General features: G+C 38.4%; 1 protein-coding gene across 2 annotated transcripts in view; it reads left to right on the top strand.

The window, feature by feature from the left end:
• LOC131971470 (nuclear receptor coactivator 3-like) overlaps nt 1-14,409 on the top strand; it is an 86,166-nt gene extending 71,757 nt beyond the window's left edge. Inside the window, exons 13-23 of one of the 2 annotated variants that reach the window (XM_059332950.1) lie at nt 1,019-1,151; nt 3,242-3,400; nt 4,245-4,463; nt 5,585-5,690; nt 6,354-6,525; nt 6,865-7,191; nt 7,694-7,792; nt 9,196-9,445; nt 10,339-10,516; nt 10,616-10,820; nt 11,957-14,409. In XM_059332950.1, coding sequence (XP_059188933.1) covers nt 1,019-1,151; nt 3,242-3,400; nt 4,245-4,463; nt 5,585-5,690; nt 6,354-6,525; nt 6,865-7,191; nt 7,694-7,792; nt 9,196-9,445; nt 10,339-10,516; nt 10,616-10,820; nt 11,957-11,968 — 1,860 coding nt within the window. In that variant the 3' untranslated portion in view covers nt 11,969-14,409. Of the gene's footprint in view, nt 1-1,018; nt 1,152-3,241; nt 3,401-4,244; nt 4,464-5,584; nt 5,691-6,353; nt 6,526-6,864; nt 7,192-7,693; nt 7,793-9,195; nt 9,446-10,338; nt 10,517-10,615; nt 10,974-11,956 lie in introns of those variants that run through there. The other variant, XM_059332949.1, reaches the window with a different exon arrangement.
• Nucleotides 14,410-20,255: the final 5,846 nt, after the last annotated feature.

Here is a 20,255-nt window from a genome sequence, read left to right as displayed (position 1 = left end):
CGCGAAACTCTCTTTAGCTGTAGATGGTGTTTTAAATAGTTTAGAGCGAAAGTTGAAAGGCGAAAGGTCTCTCGGCAGCTCCGCTGTCCCCCGGCTCGTAGCGAGATCACCGGTAGCGGGGCTATTAGCGCCGCACGGGCGGTTTCTGCGGCTCGTTGCGCCGAGCCGGTGAGACCGCCGGTCACCGCCGGTGATCTCGCTCCGAATCGGGGGACAGCGGAGCCGCCAGAGACCCGCAGCAGCTTGTTTATTGCCCATAAAATCAGTGGATGTGTGTGGCTGAATGACATGAGGGGGAATAAAGCGTGAAAATAAATAATCTTGCAGAAAGCGAGAACTGGAGAAGCAAAGCAGCAGCAACACTCTCTCACAGACACACACACAACAAACATCCATCTCTGTTGCTCTACTACGTCATCTGGTATAACTGATCTGATTGGCTAAGAGCTACCTACAGACGCTTTGATAGACATTCTAAGCGTCCAATAAACGGCTCCGGAGGATCGTAAACCACACCTCCTCTACGGAGAAAAGCATTGTAGGTGTCCAGACCTAATCTCCAATGAGATTTGGTCTGGTGTTAGCCAGGCTAAGATAAGTCCTTAATATTTGAGAAATTAGCAAACAATAAATGATCATGAAAACATACAATCAAAGTTAAAATGAACAGCTGGTAAAATAAGCAAAGTGTCAATATGCATTGATTGCTGGTGGATATAAATTAATTCTGTAGACTTTATTTTTTTGCACTTGCACTTATAGCAACAGTCTGGATTTGATGATAAATGCTTCAGAAGTTTAACATTTTTTTGGTTTAGGTACTTTGAAAGAGTTTAAATTTTTCTCTTTAAAAGCATTACAAACCCTGATAACACTGTCATTGACATTTAGCTTTCCATCCAGAGTCTATCTAGACACCAAAGGGCGCTGCTCTTTGACTTTCTGCCTTTGATCTGAATGAATGTGAAGCTTCACAGACTTTAACGTAACAACTAATTTGGCCTATTTTGATGTTCAGTTACACAACCTGGAGTCAATACTGGGAGATTTGAGAGGTTCAAGCTCTGACTTTTACCCGGATCAGGCTGGAGGTGGAGGGGCGAACGACACAGGAAGCAAGCCCCAGGGTTGCCTTGACGACAGCCTGCAGGGTAAGTGTCTGAAGGACCAAAGCCGATAAGAAGCAAAACATACATGACATCACATGTGACATAATCAATGTAAAACATGAAACTAAATCTAGCTTCATAGTATAATCCCTTTTCGGTAACACTTTACTTGAAGGTATCGTCATAATAGTGACATGATACTGTCATAACTGTGACATGACACAGTCATAAACGTGTCATAAACATTATGTCAATGTCATAAACGTTTATGACAGCTGTCATTAAGTGTCATTCGGTTTTTGTCATGACAAGTTGACATTCCTTGGGTTGTCTTGATTATGACAACTTGACTTTAATCAAAGTGACATTACCACAAAATGTCTTTGTCATGGCAACTTGACATAAACAAAATATGTGTCTATATTTGTGTTTATGGCAAGTTGGCATAATGATTATTATAATTAGATGTGCAAGGTTACAGACCAATTCTAGCACTTGGTCATAGATGTTTGACAGAATACTGACAAGATACCCAAAACTGACTGTCATGACACCATTGTGACGGTGTAATGAAGATATTCTTTGACCTCAAGTAAAGTGGTAACATTTTGATTTGTCATTAACATATCATGAAGTATAAATTGACAGATACAATTACATATGACAATATTTTCTTTTTTTTTGTTTTCAATACTATTTACAGTACACTAAATTGGAGGAAGGGTTCAGGAGTAGCAATCCAGTACACAAGTTGTCATAATCAAGACAACCCAAGGAATGTCAACTTGTCATGACAAAAACCAAATGACACTTAATGACAGCAGTCATAAACGTTTATGACATTGACATAATGTTTATGACACGTTTATGACTGTGTCATGTCACAGTTATGACAGTATCATGTCACTATTATGACGATACCTTCAAGTAAAGTGTTACCAAATTTGCTTTCAGCTAAATCTAAAATAATTCATATTGTTCTGGTTAGGACCAGAGGAAATGTCCTGACCAGCCTTATTAGTATGATTTTAAGGTAAACTTTTTCAAGGGGTTGACCCGCAATTTTTGAGCAGATTTTGAATTCACTTTAAAGTGGTGGACAAACACTTATAATAAATGTTAATATAATATACACTCACTGGCCACTTTATTAGGTACACCGTAGCCGAACTGCTGGGGTCCTGGCTGGCCCATGTTCAACTGCTCATTAAAACAAATATCTAATCAGATAATCACATGGAAGCAACTTAATATATTTAGACATGTAGATATGGTGAAGACGACCTGCTGAAGTTTAAACCGAGCATCAGAATGGGGAAGAAAGGTGATTTGAGTGACTTTGAATAGGCTGGTCTGAGTTTTTCAGGAAGAGAGGAAATATCCTATGAGCAGCAGTTCTCTTGGCCACACCGGCCACTTTGTTAGGTACACACTTCACCTAATAAAGTGGCCAGAGAGTGTATAATATATAAAATATGTAGAATTATATGTTTCTTATATATGTTGTTGTATATGTATGTTTTCTTATATGTTTCCTTGCCACTAAAGACCTGAGGCAACGGGGGAAAAATGTGTTTTGTCCTTTTGTAGACTGATTGAATGTGGTCTTTTAAACTCAAAACTCAAACTGGATTAAACTCAAATATATTTTTTTCATTATGGAAAACATTAGGAACCTAATGAGAGTCAGATTCTTAAAATTTCTTTGTGTTCATCTCAAGAGCATTATCACTCCGCTCCACCAATTTGTTTAAGCTATGATGTTGCCACTCAGGTTTGCCTTACAGAGACATTGGATCCATAGCCATAAGAATATAACTGATTATGTATTGATTTGGTGAATCTATGAGAGGGTTTTGTTCACCTTTACGAGCAGGACTTTGTTACTAAGAAAGCAAAATCAAGTATGGATTCACTTGCCACTGAACCATTTTTCATACCAAATATATTTTATTTTTATTGCATTTAAAGTAAACAAAATCCAGAAAGTGGGCTCCTGCACAGGTTTTTTTTAATTTTTTTTTTTTCTGGGATCACTCATCCCTTTTTTCTTGCAGCAAAGACATTGTTCTGACTTTTTCTGCTGAAGACGTGTGACAAATGACAAATGAGTTTATACTTTTCCTGTACAGGGAGTCCAGGAATGGGTCCGGGACCTCGGGGGCCTTTCCAGAGAGCCATGTCCATGGACGGGAAGCCTCCTGGTGGGCCTGGAGGAGCAGGGAGACGGCCCATGCTTATCAAGCAGGAGAACATGATGGGCAGCCCAGACGGCTACCCAGGAAGCATGGGTGAGTGTTCAACTGGCCCAACATTATTTAATTTAATTTATTATTTAATTCACATTTAATTTTTTCACATTTGTCTGCCTCCCACTCTCTTTATTATTATGTGTTTTCTAATTTAGCTCATTGACTATATATGAATTTGTATCATTTTATCAGATAAACTTTAAAAACTAGGGATGCACGATATTATCTGCACGTTATCCGTATCGGCCGATATTGGCTTGAAAATGAACTATCGGACATCGGACAACATGTCGATATCCGCCGATATAATAAAGTGATTAAATAATGGGGTGCACATCACATCTCTGTTGCACTTGTTTTGTAGCTCATAGAATTGTGCAGTGTAGTCTGAGCCCACCTATTTATTTATGTTCTGATTAGGGACTGAAGCTGCTAATATTTTTTGTTCTTTTTGTGGTTTTGTTTGCACAAGTTGTCACATTTGGGTTCCTGTTTTAAGTTAAATTTGAATTTAAGCAGCAGTCTGGAAGGTACATGTAGTTTTATTCAATTTGGGTTTAATTGCTGTACAGTTGCACTTTTCACATGTTCCCAGTGAACACAGGTTATGTTTACTTATTATGTCAATTGGGAAATTGGCCAAATTTGCCCTGATTGTGGGTATTTGTTGTGCGGGAAAAAAATATCGGGTATCGGGAATCGGCTAAATGAGTTGTAAAAAAACGGCATATCGGATATCGGCAAAAAATCCAATATCGTGCATCCCTATTAAAAACACAGATTTAGCACATTAAATGTTTAGGACCAAGAGTGTGCCACACTGCTCTCCTTAAACACTTTCATGATACTGACACGTGCACATCTGGTGTTTATGTATTACCAGGACCGATGAGTAGGGGCATGGTTCCCCAGAGGTCCCCCATGGGGGGGTCAGGGGACTGGGGCAGTGCCAGCCCAGTGGGCTCAGCAGGACACCCCTCCATGATGCGTCCAGGCATGGAGTACAACAACAGCAAGGGCATGATGTCAGGGCCGATGGTCAGCCGCTCCAACAGCATACCGGGCACCAGGTCTATGCTGCAGCAGCAGCTCATGGATATGGGTACGTCTGTCGTACCGTTGCCAGGTCCATGATGCTGGAAAAATTATCATAGACAAGATATGTACCAAAAACTAGGGAGAAGTGTGAAAATTAAATACAGAAGTTGTTATGAATGTCATTGCTTTTGGAGGTATTTGTTCATAAATCAAATATACAGTACAGGCCAAAAGTTTAGACACACCTTCTCAATCAATGCGTTTTCTTTATTTTCATGACTATTTACATTGTAGATTCTCACTGAAGGCATCAAAACCATGAATGAACACATATGGAATTATGTACTTAACAAAAAAAGTGTGAAATAACTGAAAACATGTCTTGTATTTTAGATTCCTCAAAGTAACCACCCTTTGCTTACTAGAATATAAGACATGTTTTCAGTTATTTCACACTTTTTGTTAAGTACATAATTCCACATGTGTTCATTAATAGTTTTGATGAATTTACAATGTAAATAGTCATGAAAATAAAGGAAAAACATTGAATGAGAAGGTGTGTCCAAACTTTTGGCCTGTACTGTACATTTTACCTGAGGGTTAGGTGAAAAGTTAAGGGATTCATTCATCCTGAGGGAAACAAAGGTCTGTACTAAATTATGTGACAATCCATCTAATAGTTATTTAGTTTAAAATATTTCAGTCTGTCAGGTGTTTCCACTGAATGGTACAGGTCAACTCGATCCGACTAACTTTTGGTACTGGTTTCTTTTCCCTTTATTTCATTTTCCGCTGCATATACTACCCATGGCATTCATAGCTGACTGTCATAGCCCCGCTGCATAAAACTGCCATGACATCATCTTCTACAACACACCACTCACTGCCACCAAACAGAGGAACATCTGCACTTCGTACGGCATAGTTTTGTCAGCTGCAAATTTAAAATTTGCGGCTGTTATTGGCCGTAATTTCAGCGGAACTGGCATTAATAAAAGTACCACGTACAGCCACAAACTTTGCAAATAGAAAATTAATAAAAGAGAGTTAGGTCAAGTGGAGTTGTACCATGCAGTGGAAAAATGCACTAATACATACTGTAAGTCCTCCATTACATCCTACCTTTAGTTTCTGTCTGCCCAGTCATTCTATATGTGTATAAATTAAATTGTCTTTGTGGTTTAGGAGGCTCTGCTGACATGGGCATGGGTATGAGCCCCTTCAGCCAGCAGGGCCAGCCCAACCAGTCCCCCTCCTGGCCGGACACTATAATGAGCATGGAGGGTAACAGGTCAGTGGAACATCCCTCATTGTCTGATTTTTTTTCCTGATGAGCTGCAGTGAGCCCAGCAGGGAGTTTATACCAAGGTTATAATAGTTTTGGATTTTTCATTTGTTTTAGTTTTAATTTCGTTGTCAATTTTTGTTTTCAAATTCAGTTAGTTTTAGTTAGTTTTTCGAGTGAGTTTGCTAGTTTTGATTAGTTTTATTTTTTGGAAAATGCTTAGTTTTAGTTTAGTTTTTATTAGTTTTAGTGTTAGTTTTAGTTTTTTTGGAATGGGGTATTTGTTGGGTGCCAGATTCAATAAGGTCACAATAAATGTTTCCTTTATTTCCTTTGTCTGATCCATCTCAGCCCCAATAAGTTTATTAAGTCATAAAACCAGATAGATGAAATAGATTTCATATCAACCAAAAAGGTTTACGTATGAAAAAAATTGACAAAGACGAAAACTAAGGACATTTTCACTATAATTTTAGTTAGTTTTGTAACCACAAAATACAGTTTCAGTTAGTTATCGTTTTTTAAAAACTTTCGTTTTTATCTTTATTTCAGTTAACGAAAATGTTTTTTCAATTCTAGTTTTCGTTATTTCGTTAGTTTTCGTTAACTATAATAACCTTGGTTTATACTGACTTATGATGTGTGTGTGTGTCTGTGTGTGTCTTGTAGACGCCAGTTTGGCAACACTTTAGATGATCTACTGGTGCCCCCCACCACCAGTGAGGGTCAGAGCGATGAGCGGGCGCTTCTGGACCAGCTGGACTCTCTGCTGAATAACACTGACGGCATCGCTCTGGAGGAGATAGACCGAGCCCTGGGCATCCCAGACCTCGTCAGCCAGGTAGGTCGTCTGAAAAGATGGAAAGAGACAGATTAACAGCCATCTCAGCTCTGTGGTCTTCTAGATCCCTCCAAAAGTAAAGTGAAAGGAGAAATGATCAGTCTGCTTGTCATGACTCATAAAAGAGCCTTACATCGTTCATCTTTGCATTAGATATTTCAGTCATGACTCACCGTGTTCAGACTGTTCTTTCACTGAAAGGAGATAGATGAGCCCAGAGGGATCTGTCTGTGCTGCTTAGAAAAAGACAATTACGGAGCCAACCAATTGGAAATTAATCAATTAGATGGAGAGGTTTGACAAAGTTCTCTTTTTGTCCTCTCGTCCTGTTTGCTCCAGAACCAGGGAAGTGAGCAGCAGCTGGAGCCTTTTCCGGGGCAGGACCCGTCCATGGTGCTGGACCAGAAGCCTCTCTATGGACAGGGCTATCCCGGACCCCCAGCCATGCCCATGCAGTCCGGCTACGGAGGGAACCCTATGCAGGGACAGGGCCAGCAGGGCGGGTTTGGGCCCATGCTCTCTCAGATGGGCCAAGGTGGCAGCTTCCCTGGTATGGGTGGAATGGGCGGCATGGGTCACCCTCGGGCCAACATGATGAGACCCAGGATGATGACTGCCAACAAGCCCATGAGGCTCCAGCTGCAACAGAGGCTGCAGGGACAGCAGGTACATTACAGGAGGCTCATTGTTTTATCAGCTTACATGCAAAAACAGTTTCTTTTTCTTGCATTTGTCCCAATAATTATAATCTAATCATGTTAGGAGATTCACTTTTGAAGAATAACAAATTAAGGTTTACATCAATATGGCAGTATACAGAAAAACATCAGTCAAGGGAGAAAGTGAACAAAATGTTAGTAGTGCAAAACAGCAAGAGAAAAACAGATATATTAATAGGAACCTGGAAACACATAATTAATATCTGTTTATGACTTCTTAAAGGGATAGAACCAATTTAGTTGTTCAAATTAAAAGGGGCTTGTATGAGGTTCTCTACTGCAGGTAATCCACTGACTGAAAATGTCCTAATCATACAATTAATTTCTTGTTTTCTAACAGCATCTATATATGCATGTATTTATAATTTATATGGTACGCAAGTGGGACAAGGTCAGAGTAACATTTGCTCCTCCATCTTATGTTGCAAGTTGTTTTTTTCCTTCCTCAGTTCATGAATCAGACGCGGCAGGGCATGGGCATGAAGATGGAGAACCCAGGAGGGAACCCTGGCATGAGGCCCGGCATGCAGCCCGGCATGGCAGGACAGGTAGATGGTTCTTTCTTACAAATTTAATGCTCATTTTGTAATGAGATTAAATGTCACCGATTTTGTTTTAATATCATCATCAGATTCAAGTTTGTCAGTAACTCTCAATTTCTTACATGCAGCATTAGTAGTTGCAACTGGTTAAAGTTGACTTACAAGGATGTGGTACTGATCCTTTTAGCAGATCTGACTGTCTGTTGTAGTCTTGGCTAGTCCCGTTTGGTAGCCAGTTCACCACACGCCACAGTGAACAGACTGATTGTCTTGTAGACTAACTCAAGTCGAGTCAAATCTAGTCTATTTTGCCTTCATTCTTCTGGTCCCGGGAGATTATAGATCCAAGAAATCTGGTTTTCATGGCTACCACAGTCCCATTACATATGGGTTTTACCTTCTTGTGTGTATAAATATTATTTTGGGGACATTTTATTTGCCTTAAATGCTTAAATGAATAGTATATATTCTGAGTCTGAGAGTCTGACAGGAGCTGGACTGTTCAGCTTCAAAATATTATGACCTCTTGTCTGTATGCAGACTCATGTTTATATTTGTTTATTTGTTTATTTGTTTATTGAATGGATCCCCATTAGCTGACGCCTTGGCGACTGCTAGTCTTCCTGGGGTCCCTAAAAAGACATAGAACATGACATACAAACAACATAAACAAAAACAGTACATACAAGAAAAACAATGACAAACTCAATTAATACATACATGCAATACTGTTAAAAAAATTCTACATTCATATTTACCCGACAAATGTTATACTGTAAAAATCATTAATTCAGATGTCTATAGTGTCCATATCAGCTGTATACACTTATAATTTATCATTTCATTAGAGAACATTTAAAAGGAAGAATCATCCGGCTATAGATATAGCAGAGAAAAAGAAATAAAATAAGAAAACAAAATAAATTGCAACATATTAGTAATTATTCATTTGGTGGGCGGCATCAAGTGTGTCTTAAGTAATTTTTTGAATGACAATTTGTTTTGCGTGCTAGAAATGCGAGGAGGCAAAGAGTTCCATGATATTATTGAACGATAGATAACTGTGTTTGAGTATGTTTGTTCTTGGTGTTGGAGGTATTAAATGAGCTGAGCTGGCACTCCTGGTGGAATGGTTGTGTCGGTTTCTTGTGCTTTGCAATTGGTTGAAGAATTATTCAGGTGTCTTATTAAATAGTATATTTCTAAAAAATGTGAGAAGACTATAATGGAGTTTAACTTCAACTGAGAACCATCAGATGATACCGATGGCAGATGTAACAGAAAGACACCTAATCACAACTCCACATATAACATTATATACTGCAAAATTTATAACATAGATATTTGATAAAAGCTGTAAATATATTTATACCCTCCTTAAACTCTCTGATTATGTTTGTGTGGTGCAGCCGGGCTTCCTCAATGCTCAGATGATGGCTCAGCGCAGCAGGGAGATGGTCACCATGCAGATGAGGAGGCAGCGCATGATGATGCTGATGCAGCAGCAGCACCAACAGGCGGCAGCGGCGGCCGCTGCAGCTGCAGGAGGATTCAGTCCTCCTCCAAACGTCACAGCTCCTGGCGGCATGGAGAACCCAATGGCAGGGCCGAACATGGGCCAGCCGGGACCCCAGCAGTTCGGCTACGGTGGGAGCTATGGTGAGTTTACCGAAACCTGCTCCTCACAGACTACTGCTGCTCCCTGGTGGTGAGAGTGTGCATTGCAGGTTCTGATCTCATATTTTTCATGTAAAAAGTAGATGTTTTTTTAACAATACATTTATGAGGTTTGGTTTTTTTTTTTACATTTTAAAAACAAGTAGAATATGAATTCATTCAGATAGTAGATAGAATACTAAACAATAGAAACCAGCTACATCTCCCTCGTTTGTTTTTTGTTTTTTTACAAACCTTCAACCTCCTATTATGTTGTGGGTCAAATTACCCATTTGCAAGTTACATTTTTTTTTTTTTTATTGTTAAATTTATATTTTCATAAAAAGAAAATTTAAAAAAAAAATCAATGTCATGTAAAACCATTGCATGCATTTTATATAAAGGGTCTTTCCAATGTGCATAAAAAAAAAGTTTTAACATGCATTTTTTTAATAAAAAATGAAAATGGAATTATGTACTTCACAAAAAAGTGTGAAATAACTGAAAACATGTCTTATATTCTAGTAAGCAAAGGGTGGTTCCTTTGAGGAATCTAAAATACAAGACATGTTTTCAGTTATTTCACACTTTTTTTGTTAAGTACATAATTCCACGTGTTCATTAATAGTTTTGATGAATTTACAATGTAAATAGTCATGAAAATAAAGGAAAAACGCATTGAATGAGATGGGTGTGTCCAAACTTTTGGCCTGTACTGTACGTATATGCATCTAGCCTACGCTGTTGTAGTTTATGTTGTTTATTTTTCGGTTTGAAAAGAAGAATTAATAAAAAATGAAATGAAATAAGTATCAGAACTTGCTCCCAGGCGATAGGACTGTGTATCAATGATCTGTTTCCTGAGTGAGCTGAGGCGGGATCATTTTTCTCCACAGGGATGGGCCAGCAGGGAGACCCCTCATTCGGCCCATCAGGCGGCAGTCCTCCTAACGCTATGATGCCCGGCCGCCTGGGGCCTCAAAACCCCATGATGCAACAGCACCCGCAGGGCGGTCCTATGTATCAGGGGGCAGATATGAAAGGCTGGTCGCAGGGAGGCATGGGCCGCAACAGGTATGAATTCAAACACATCCGGTACTACAACACTGCTGTCAGAAAAGTTTCAATTTACGACTACAACTCGTGTCCCTTCCTGTCGCTCTTCTTCACCAGTTCGTACCCTCAGCAGCAGTTTGGGCAGCAGGGACCTCCAGGGCAGCAGCAGTTTGGGCAGCAGGGGAATCCGGGTCAGTATGGAGGCATGATGATGAACGGGGGCATGCCGGCCAGCGGAGGAGGAGGTCACATGGGCCAGATGGGAGGACAGATGGGGATGAACCCAATGGTGATGGGACGCATGCCGATGGGACCTGATCAGGTAGGTGCAGAGGAGAGTCTGAGAGCTTAAAGCACAGGTCCACATTGAGTCAGATTTATCTTAACCCATAAGAACCCAGACCTATTTATTCTTAAAGGAAAATTATGGGGGATATACCACAGAACGAGTGGACCACATAGAACACATTTCTAATGTTTTTAAAAAAAAAATTCTACCCCTAAATGTCAAAGATCTGTGATATGACATATATGTTACATTGGGCGTTTATGGAAGTTATGTTTATGATATTTCTTATTTTAAAATAAATAAACTAGACACCTTTTCTACTTACAGAAACACAATTTTGCCTTTTTCTTTGCATCTCCGCAACATTTATCAAAATTGTGACAGGATAGGATTATTTTTTGTTCATATTTGGTCAACTGTACTTAACTTAGCCTAAGTAGCCGAGTAACAAAAAATAAGCTTTTTGAAATTAGCTCTTTTTTTTTACATTTCTGTTTCCAGTCACACACATATTTTGGAGAAGTCACTTCTTGTCACAGTCAAACAGTCTTGCTGAGGGATTTAATGAGTTAAGGTGAAACATAAAGCTGAATATGGGAGATTCTAGAACATTTAAAGTGTTTGTTACATGGGTGTCACCATGGGTTCTTATGGGTTAAAGCAATAATGAGGTGGCCACACATGTTGTTTGTACCACCTGAGCCACAGCCACATGAAACAAACAGAAAAACAGGAATCTGGATCAGAAATACTGCATTGATGCCTGGGGGTAAAACTGTATAAGAAATAGAAATAAATAAAAGAAATAAAATAAAGATTATAAAAATAGCGCTATACCAAACAAACAACCATATGAATACAAATTGAACTCTTAAGCAAATAGAGATGTATGTACACACACACACACACACACACATGAACATCTGATGCTGTAACCTTATAAATATTGCAGAAAATATGGGAAAAACATAATAGATCCCCTTACACTGAGATTATTTAAAGAAGACTTTTGTTTGGGCCTTATAATGACCTTTTGAAAAAAAAAGTGAGATTATCCTGTCTGATTCTGTTAGCTGTTTTAAAAAATGACAAAGCTTTTGGTCAGTTGCACTTCAATTGTGCACATTTGTTCACTTTCTTTTTTTTTTTCTTTCCTCCCCTCTATCCAGAAATACTGCTGAGCATCATGACTGAAGCATTTGTCTCACTGTGATCTCCATTCAGAGATAGGACACGGCTGCAGCACTGGAGTGTGTGTGGAGGACCCGGCGGTGTGTGTGTCTGTGTGCAGTGGTGCACTCCCACCAGATGGGGGAGTGAACTTCCTTTGGACTGACGGCCAGTAACGGCAGTCTGACAAACCTGGGGAAAACAGACGCGTACATGAAAACGCAGCATTCATAGAAATCAGAAACACTGTGACACATTTCCGTATAAATCTAAGACAGTCAGATAGACAGCTCTGTGATTCCTCTCGTAGACTGTAGTTGAATATTCCTCTCTTTACGAGCTGCGTGTGTGCGCCTCAGTAAACACACACTCTGCTCGCTGGACCAAACGGTGAAGGTGGATGGACACATGAGTCGATCACAGACTTGAACATGGACAAACGTGTTAGGACGTCCTCTCCTCTGTCGAATGTACCATGAAGCTGTGTTCAGATTTAAAACGTGGGATTCCTCTCTTGTTTCGTGGGATTTTTTTTTGTTTTTTGTTTTTAACCCGCCGTCTCTCTGCTGCTCCTGGAGGATCTCTGCGTACGTAAAGTAAATGCGGTTCTAGATGACGAGCTTCAGATTGTGACACTCAGATGAATGTCATTAAGCAGTAGCACATTGTTTCGTCCTCCAGGACGCCGCTGGGCGAAAGTACGAGTGAATTACTTGTTGGCTGATTGCACTTTAAGGAAAGGCCAACATCAAAAGGATTGTGGCAATATAGAGGCCTTTACCCAAGAATTAATGCATAGCAGCAGTTGTTTATTTTAGTTTATTTGTGTGCGTGTGTGTGTGTTCTCCAACTTTTCCTCTCTGGGTAATGGGGGCTGTTGATTGGAAATGAGTAACCCTGATGATCTTTGTTCTAAAGTGAGAACCAGTAGAAAGGCAGCAAGCACAGATTTTATCCGACGCGCTCGACTACAGTGGTACCAATTTATTACAAAAAGAGAAATTGACAGTTTTTAAGTCATTTTGAAAACACACTGGAACACTTCTATTAATGTTCAAAACTCCACTTATATTTATACAGATTCATTATCACCTTATCATTCCAGAGGTAACTTTTAAACCCAAATGTTGCAGATATTTTACATCGCACCGATTTCCAGTGTTACTACAGTACAAGTGCAGAAATAAAAATTGATTGCCAATTATGAAATTATGTATTTATTAGCTCCCATTGTAAGAGAAAAGTGTATGTTAGATTTCTAGCAATAATCCTTGCTCCTGGTTTTCCTCTGAGGACAAGTATCATTTACTCAATGCGACGGCACTGCAGTATTGGACATGATGTCTTGTTTGGAGATTTTTTTTCCCCTTTGGTCTGTGAATATGAATTGTAAATACGCTTCAAATGTACTATATATAAATATATATATGCTTTTGTAGGTCACATACTGTTTTTGCACAGATTGTAAGGCTTGATATTTAAAAGTGTAATTTTCTTAATCCGTCATAGGTCAGCTTTTATTTTCAATACTTTAACCGCCGGTTGGAAAGGAAGGGCCTCCTTTTTGTAAGCAGTACGTGTAGATTTTCTTTCATACTGCCACTTTCTTTCTCTCAGAAAGCACTCGTTATTTTCTGAGGACATTGTCTTAGCTAAAGAGGTGCTAGTGTGTAATTTTTTTTTTCTAGATAAATTATTTTTCTTTTGACGAAAAAAAGAAAAAAAAAAAGAAAACACAAAATATGCCTATACAAAAAGAGTTGACACATGATTGTGTTAGGCTTCTAGGGGCCCAGATGTCTTACCAGTATGTGGGGTTGTTGTTTTCTGAACCGAACCTCATGCTTCCATGTGAGACTTAAAGTTTCACTCCAGAGATTTCTGTGCTTTTGAATTTTGCAGATACGATAGCTCAGCCTCAGAGGCGGGACTTTGGAGATCAGTCCCACCATGTAACTGTCCATAAGTCCTTTTGTTTCATTCACAGATGTTTAATCCTCACGGAAGCAACACATGAAGGTTTCAATCCCTAATTATTACCTGTCAATGTCTTGCCAGGTGACTTTCTTTCTTTTTTTTTTTTTTTACGTTTGCCTTTATTTTCATTATATTTCCTGTGAAGCTTTTGTTGAGAAATCTACCTTTGAACACATGCTCAATCCAAAGATTTTTGTTTGTCATTCTGCAGTGCTTAGAAACAGTTCCTGACGTAGATCGTGCAAGTACTCATGTGTGCTTTTACTGTCGCACATAACCTATAATATACATTGAACTAAATATGTTTAATTGCATATATTATATCCCCATCCGTATGACATAGAGTAGAGACGAGTCTGGTTCTGCTGAGGTGGTTTTGAGCTCATCTTTGTGATTGTTTCTTCCTTTCTGTAGAACTTATGGCCAGTTGAATTGTGGTGCTGCAAACGGTTATTTCACAAGAGAATGTCGAGACTTTGTAAGCTGGGACGGAGGTTTCATGATTGATGTCATTTTGTCTCAGAATAATAAATCGGAGTTGTTGTTTTGTTTTTTTTAACCCCAGTCTCAATGAAGAATATGAAATCTACAAATATAAACAAAATAAATGTCTGTGTTTTGCTTTAAAGGAAAGAAACTCCTCTCAGTGCATCGTTGGAGTTAAAGAAAAAGAGAAAACACATTTGGGAAACATACAGTCATTATTACAGGATGTAAAATACTATTGCATTTTTTTTCTTACCTTGTTTCTTGATGTTAATATCGATGTAAATACAAATTTATATTTAAACATTAACAATGTCTCTGTTGTCTATTTGCACATTTTGTACATGACTCAACGATCCTGCAACCCAGGGGCGTGCCTAGAGAGAGAAAAGTAAGTCTGGTAGCTTTGATTAGAACACATTTACTAAAATCAATATCAGTTCAAGAGAATGTAATAATAACAACCTTGCTGTCAGACCGCCCTTCATGCTTCCTGTCTTTACTGGACAGGGAACTGAAGCCCTTATTAATTCTAATTCAAAGCCACCAGACTCCATTGACAAAAACAGCAGTTTTACCTCGTACAGGAACAGGAGTTGTTGCTCCTGCAATGCCTCAGTCTGTAAGTTTGTTTTGTTTGTGTTATTTCGTGACAGAAGATCACACTGTTTCTGATTATGTTTGTGTGACTTCTTGCTACGGCTGAGTGGGCGTTACCATTTTAAAAAAATGGGAAAGAATGCACTGCAAAAAAAGCCAACTTGTATTTTTTGCCTGAAACGGTGATTTAAGTTGGTAAAACTTGGAAATATAAATGACTGACATTTAGGGCAATAATGTAAGTTAGCACAACAAAGAAAGCCAGTTGTCTGCTCAAAAACAAGTTTGTTAGTTGTTGTTACTTATATCTTTAAGTTGGGGTTCACAACAAGGGACAATAGTTCTGATAACTCTTATTTCTTTGTTGGGAAATGGAGAAATCGGTGGAATTCGGTCATTAGTGAAAGCTAGCGGCTAACTGATGCTAGCGGCTACCTGATGCTAGCGGCTAACTGATGCTAGCGGCGCTGCTTGTTACAGCTACAAGAGTAGCCATTAGCATATCAATGCTAACTCAAAATTGTGGTCGCAACATTAGCTAACATTTCATAGCGGCGTTACAATCGTGCCAATTCAGCACATTGCAGAAGTCAGCAGAAGTAAGGATTAAAAGTTATTACAATGTAAAATTATAAATTCAAAAATCTGAATTCAGAGTTGAGCAAACTCAAAAACAAAACTTAAAATATTTAGTTTAATTGTCCAACTTAAAATTTTATCGAAGTTTGTTGCCTTGAAATTTTGAGTTCACCCAACTTTTCTTTTTTTTGCAGTGTGCAGATGTCAGCCTTTAAGGCAATTTTCAACACTGTATTTATCTCTAGCCAATTTCATACTGTGTTCCGCAAAAGTGCCATAAGGGGCTTTGCCAGCATTTTGCCATCATACCGATTCCGCAACGGAGTAATATTGGCGTCCATTCACATTGCAATCCGGCATCCCAGAGCAAAGTGGGCGGAGACGGTAGAGGTATGTAACAGAACAGCGGCAGTGGTGAGTGCATTCAAAACAAACATGGTGGAAGAACTGCCTGTCATGCTGTTTTTCGCTGCAGAGATTCTACAGACTCAGGCTAAGTTGTTCTGCATTTTGCTGAAAATGATTCGATTACTGTTGGACCCAAGAGAGAGGTGTGATTCTGATGATACCATCCACTTCCTTTCTTATTACCTGGGTGTTGGTCACACAAATAACGCCTGTCATCTATTTTCCGTCTTGCTGATTCACATTGATCCCACCTTGAACAGCCTCCGCCCCTGTAACGCCTCTGTTACTACCTCCGAAGGTGCTATAGAGCCCAGATCTCTCTGTCCCCCCATTACACCTCTGGGATGTTCAGATTGAAGGCTAAACATCCCAGAGGCATAAATATCGCCACTTGAAACAGCAGTCTGAAAGGGGCTTCTGATATAATTCTTAGAATTACTTCATTTTAAAAATCCTGAAATCGCCCCTGCTGCAGCCACAGTCTGTCAGCAGGCAGCAAGCAAATACAGTACACTGTAAACAATTGTCTTGTACATTAACAGTAAAATACTGGCAGCAGGGTTGCCAGCATTTTACTGTTAATTTTAAATTTTCCTTACTGTTATCTACTTTACACTATGGTACTGTGATAAAACCACACACTGAATTACAGTAAAATTCTGCATTTCATTGATTTTTACAGTAGACTAAAACACAGTATAGTGCTGTAGCTTGTTGCAATATTGTTGCAGTATACAATGGAGTCATTTTTTGTAAATAGAGCATATTACTGTCTGAAAGCCAATCACTATGAATTAAGCACTGTCTTCGCTGTAACCTGTATATCATATATTTTATGGGAAACGGCAAGCTACCTACAAATATTGCCCAGAATGCATTGTTTTCTACAGTATAATACCTTTTTTTTTTTTTTTTTGAAAAATCTTTTTATTGGTATTTGTAATTAAACAAAAAACAGGTTACAGATTCTGTAAGTGTACACAATAACCCCCCCCTTCCCCCCACCCCACCCGCCCATCCCACCCCATTGTCCCATATCCTCTACAAAAAAAAAGAAAAAAAAAGGAGAATACAACAGAAAGTAGTGCAATAAGGAAAACAGGAGAGAAAAAAAAAAGGTAACAGCTGAATCGACTGCTAAAATAAAAAAGGCTATACATGTATATATATATATATATATATATATACATATACATATACATGCATGCACACACATATACATGCATGCACACACATATACATGCATATACACACATATACATACATACATACACACACACACATATATACATATACATACCTTCTACAGTATAATACCTTTTTAATGGAAAACAGTATGTTACTGTCACAATTTGGCTGTTTTCTTACAGCATTCTGCTACAGTGTAGATTTAACTGTAAGTGTGTTATGCTGCAGTAACAGTACCTTGTGAAGTTACAAGTAGAGGCCCACTTTATCATTTCTGATGACTGGAGTCTGCCAGTCTGAATGAAGTGGGAGGTGAGTGTATGAGTGTGTGTGCTTGGGAGGCACAGTCATTTGTAAGGAATTAAGAGTGTGAAGGACATCTGTGTGACAAATCCTCAGAAGTGAACTAGAGACGAGAGCTTCCTCTCAGACTGGCTGCCGTCGGTGACATTGAGATTCGTCTGCAGCCTCGCTTTTATCTGCTGTTTGTTTCCTGCAACAGGTCACCTCCCCTGTGAGAGCTCTTGTCATCAATCATCCCACTTTCTTCCCCCTCGCTTAATGATTTTGCGCCCAGTGGAAAGATCTCACACCTCCAGGCTGTCCCTACCCTGCTGCTGCTGTCACTGTAACCAAAACCTACACAACCCTGTCACCCCGATTCAGAGCTTTAAATAACTTTTTCTTTTTAGACTTGATAGTCATTTGAATTATATTACAGTGTGCCAGTTTGAAATTGGCTGTCAGGGTACTGGCTGACTCACTCAACCCTTTGTAGGAAGAGAAATAATTTGACATTGTGACAATTTTTGTTTCACCTGTGTTTTAATGCAGTGATGAATTATGCATTTTATGTGGGAAAGATATTGCAGTGTTTCATTTTTTGATAAGTTAGAACTGTTTGATTTTAATTATTTTCAGCTTTGGCTGCAGTAATAACTACCAGGTGGATCCTTCTGACTTTTGGTATCCAACACCAGGTTCACGTTCATTCCCTCAGGATGAAAAACATTTGGTGATCCCTGACTTTGAATCTAGCTTGAATTTCAATTTGTCCAATTTACTTAAGGTTTTGCAGGTATTTGGTCAAAGCCATGTCCCATTCTCATCATCATCAGCCTCAGCTGTACTTTGTATTTCTTGAATTATACATTTTTTAGCAATGCTAACATGTTAAACTCAGATGGTGAACATTATCTTGACACCTATTATACGCGACCAAACACTGATCTTACAGATAATTCCTACAAATACGCATAATATACAGAAAATATGTGTATTTTAAAAAAGATATACAGTACAGGCCAAAAGTTTGGACACACCTTCTCATTCAATGTTTTTCCTTTATTTTCATGACTATTGACATTGTAGATTCATCAAAACTATTAATGAACACATGTGGAATTATGTACTTAACAAAAAAGTGTGAAATAACTGAAAACATGTCTTATATTCTAGTAAGCAAAGGGTGGTTACTTTGAGGAATCTACAATACAAGACATGTTTTCAGTTATTTCACACTTTTTTGTTAAGTACATAATTCCACATGTGTTCATTCATAGTTTTGATGCCTTCAGTGAGAATCTACAATGTAAATAGTCATGAAAATAAAGAAAAACGCATTGAATGAGATGGGTGTGTCCAAAGTTTTGGCCTGTACTGTATATTTTTAATAACTAAAGTTTTTTTTAACTTTAATATGATGGTAAACATTGGACAAATTTTTCTGCCAGACTTTTAACTGGGTTTTTTTTTTTTACATTAAATTTAAAGTTTTACTTTGCCTTAATTTGACATTCAATAATGTAATGTATATTTTTTTTGTATTGTTGCATAGAATTCATTGTAATTCAACAATCAAGACCAATTTAGCACTTGAATAAACCTTGTAAAAACTATAATATCCCAATAGGCCTTTATTAATTTACAGATTTTTTTAGAAAGAAAACCTCTGTAAAATAATACAGTAAAATAGCTTCTTTCTAGCTTTTTCTTTTTCTTTTTTAGGCTAATCTATTACTTTGTCTTCAGAAAAAGAAGCAAACTTAATGTTTCACATGTTGCTTCATTGCCAACAGGTGTGCCTTTAGACAATCAGGTGCTAATTAGCAGATAATCCAACAGCTTCACCTTCCCCAATACAAATGCAAGTCGAAGACTCAACAATAAAGCAATAGCTACTATAATTGTACTGTAAAAAAATAGATATAGATATTATATTCATGTTTCTACAAGATAATGAGATAGGTAATGTAAGAAAACAACTGAGGATGAGCAGATACATACATTTCTTGTACATATTTCCATAATATACCGTATTACAGTAAATGTACATGAATATTATCATAAAATACGCTTTTTGTCAAAAATTAGTGAAGAAAGAAAGAAAAAAATGATATCAGAAGAAAGAGGATACTATGCATATGGGTGGGGGAGGGTTAGGGGGTTGTGCCTAAAGGGGGTTTAGTGGTTCAACTTTACCTATTATGACAACAAACAATGGACATAAAAGCAAGATTTACAAAAATAGACTCAAGTCTAATGTCTTATTTAATCCATGTTAACCTGGTGTACACTGGAACTTTGTTTTTTTACTTTTTGTTTACTCTCCGTGGGCCCTAACATTTCTTCAAAAGTTACAGATTAGAGAAAAATGAAAGAAAACCCTTTTAAAAACCCCTTCTGACGGAGCTTTTACTGTTGGCACAAATGGGTTTTTACCAAATGTCAGTTTCTCTTTTTCTTTCTTCGTTATTGACTTTCAATCAGCTGTTTTGATCGCTGTTTTCACAGCCTCCTACCAATCTCACAGTGAAGACAGTTCCCCCATAAAAACCATACCAGATATAAATATTTAAAATAATCCCTTGTGATTTATATTTTGTCATGACATTTGTTGCCTGCTCTTCGAAACAGTAGATATGACATTATTGAACTGTTTCTCCATTTTATTGGCACGAGTGTTTGAGCTGCTGTGTGGGGGTTTCCTATGCGTGTGTGTGTGTGTGTGTGTGTGTGTGCGCGCAGCAGGGTGGAGCAGGAGGCGGGATGCGCCAATGG

The sequence above is a fragment of the Centropristis striata genome, chromosome 5 (assembly GCF_030273125.1).
Source record: "Centropristis striata isolate RG_2023a ecotype Rhode Island chromosome 5, C.striata_1.0, whole genome shotgun sequence".
In the NCBI taxonomy this organism is placed as follows: domain Eukaryota; kingdom Metazoa; phylum Chordata; class Actinopteri; order Perciformes; family Serranidae; genus Centropristis; species Centropristis striata.
Note: the sequence above shows the minus strand (reverse complement) of the source record. Positions and strands in the feature narration are given on the sequence as shown.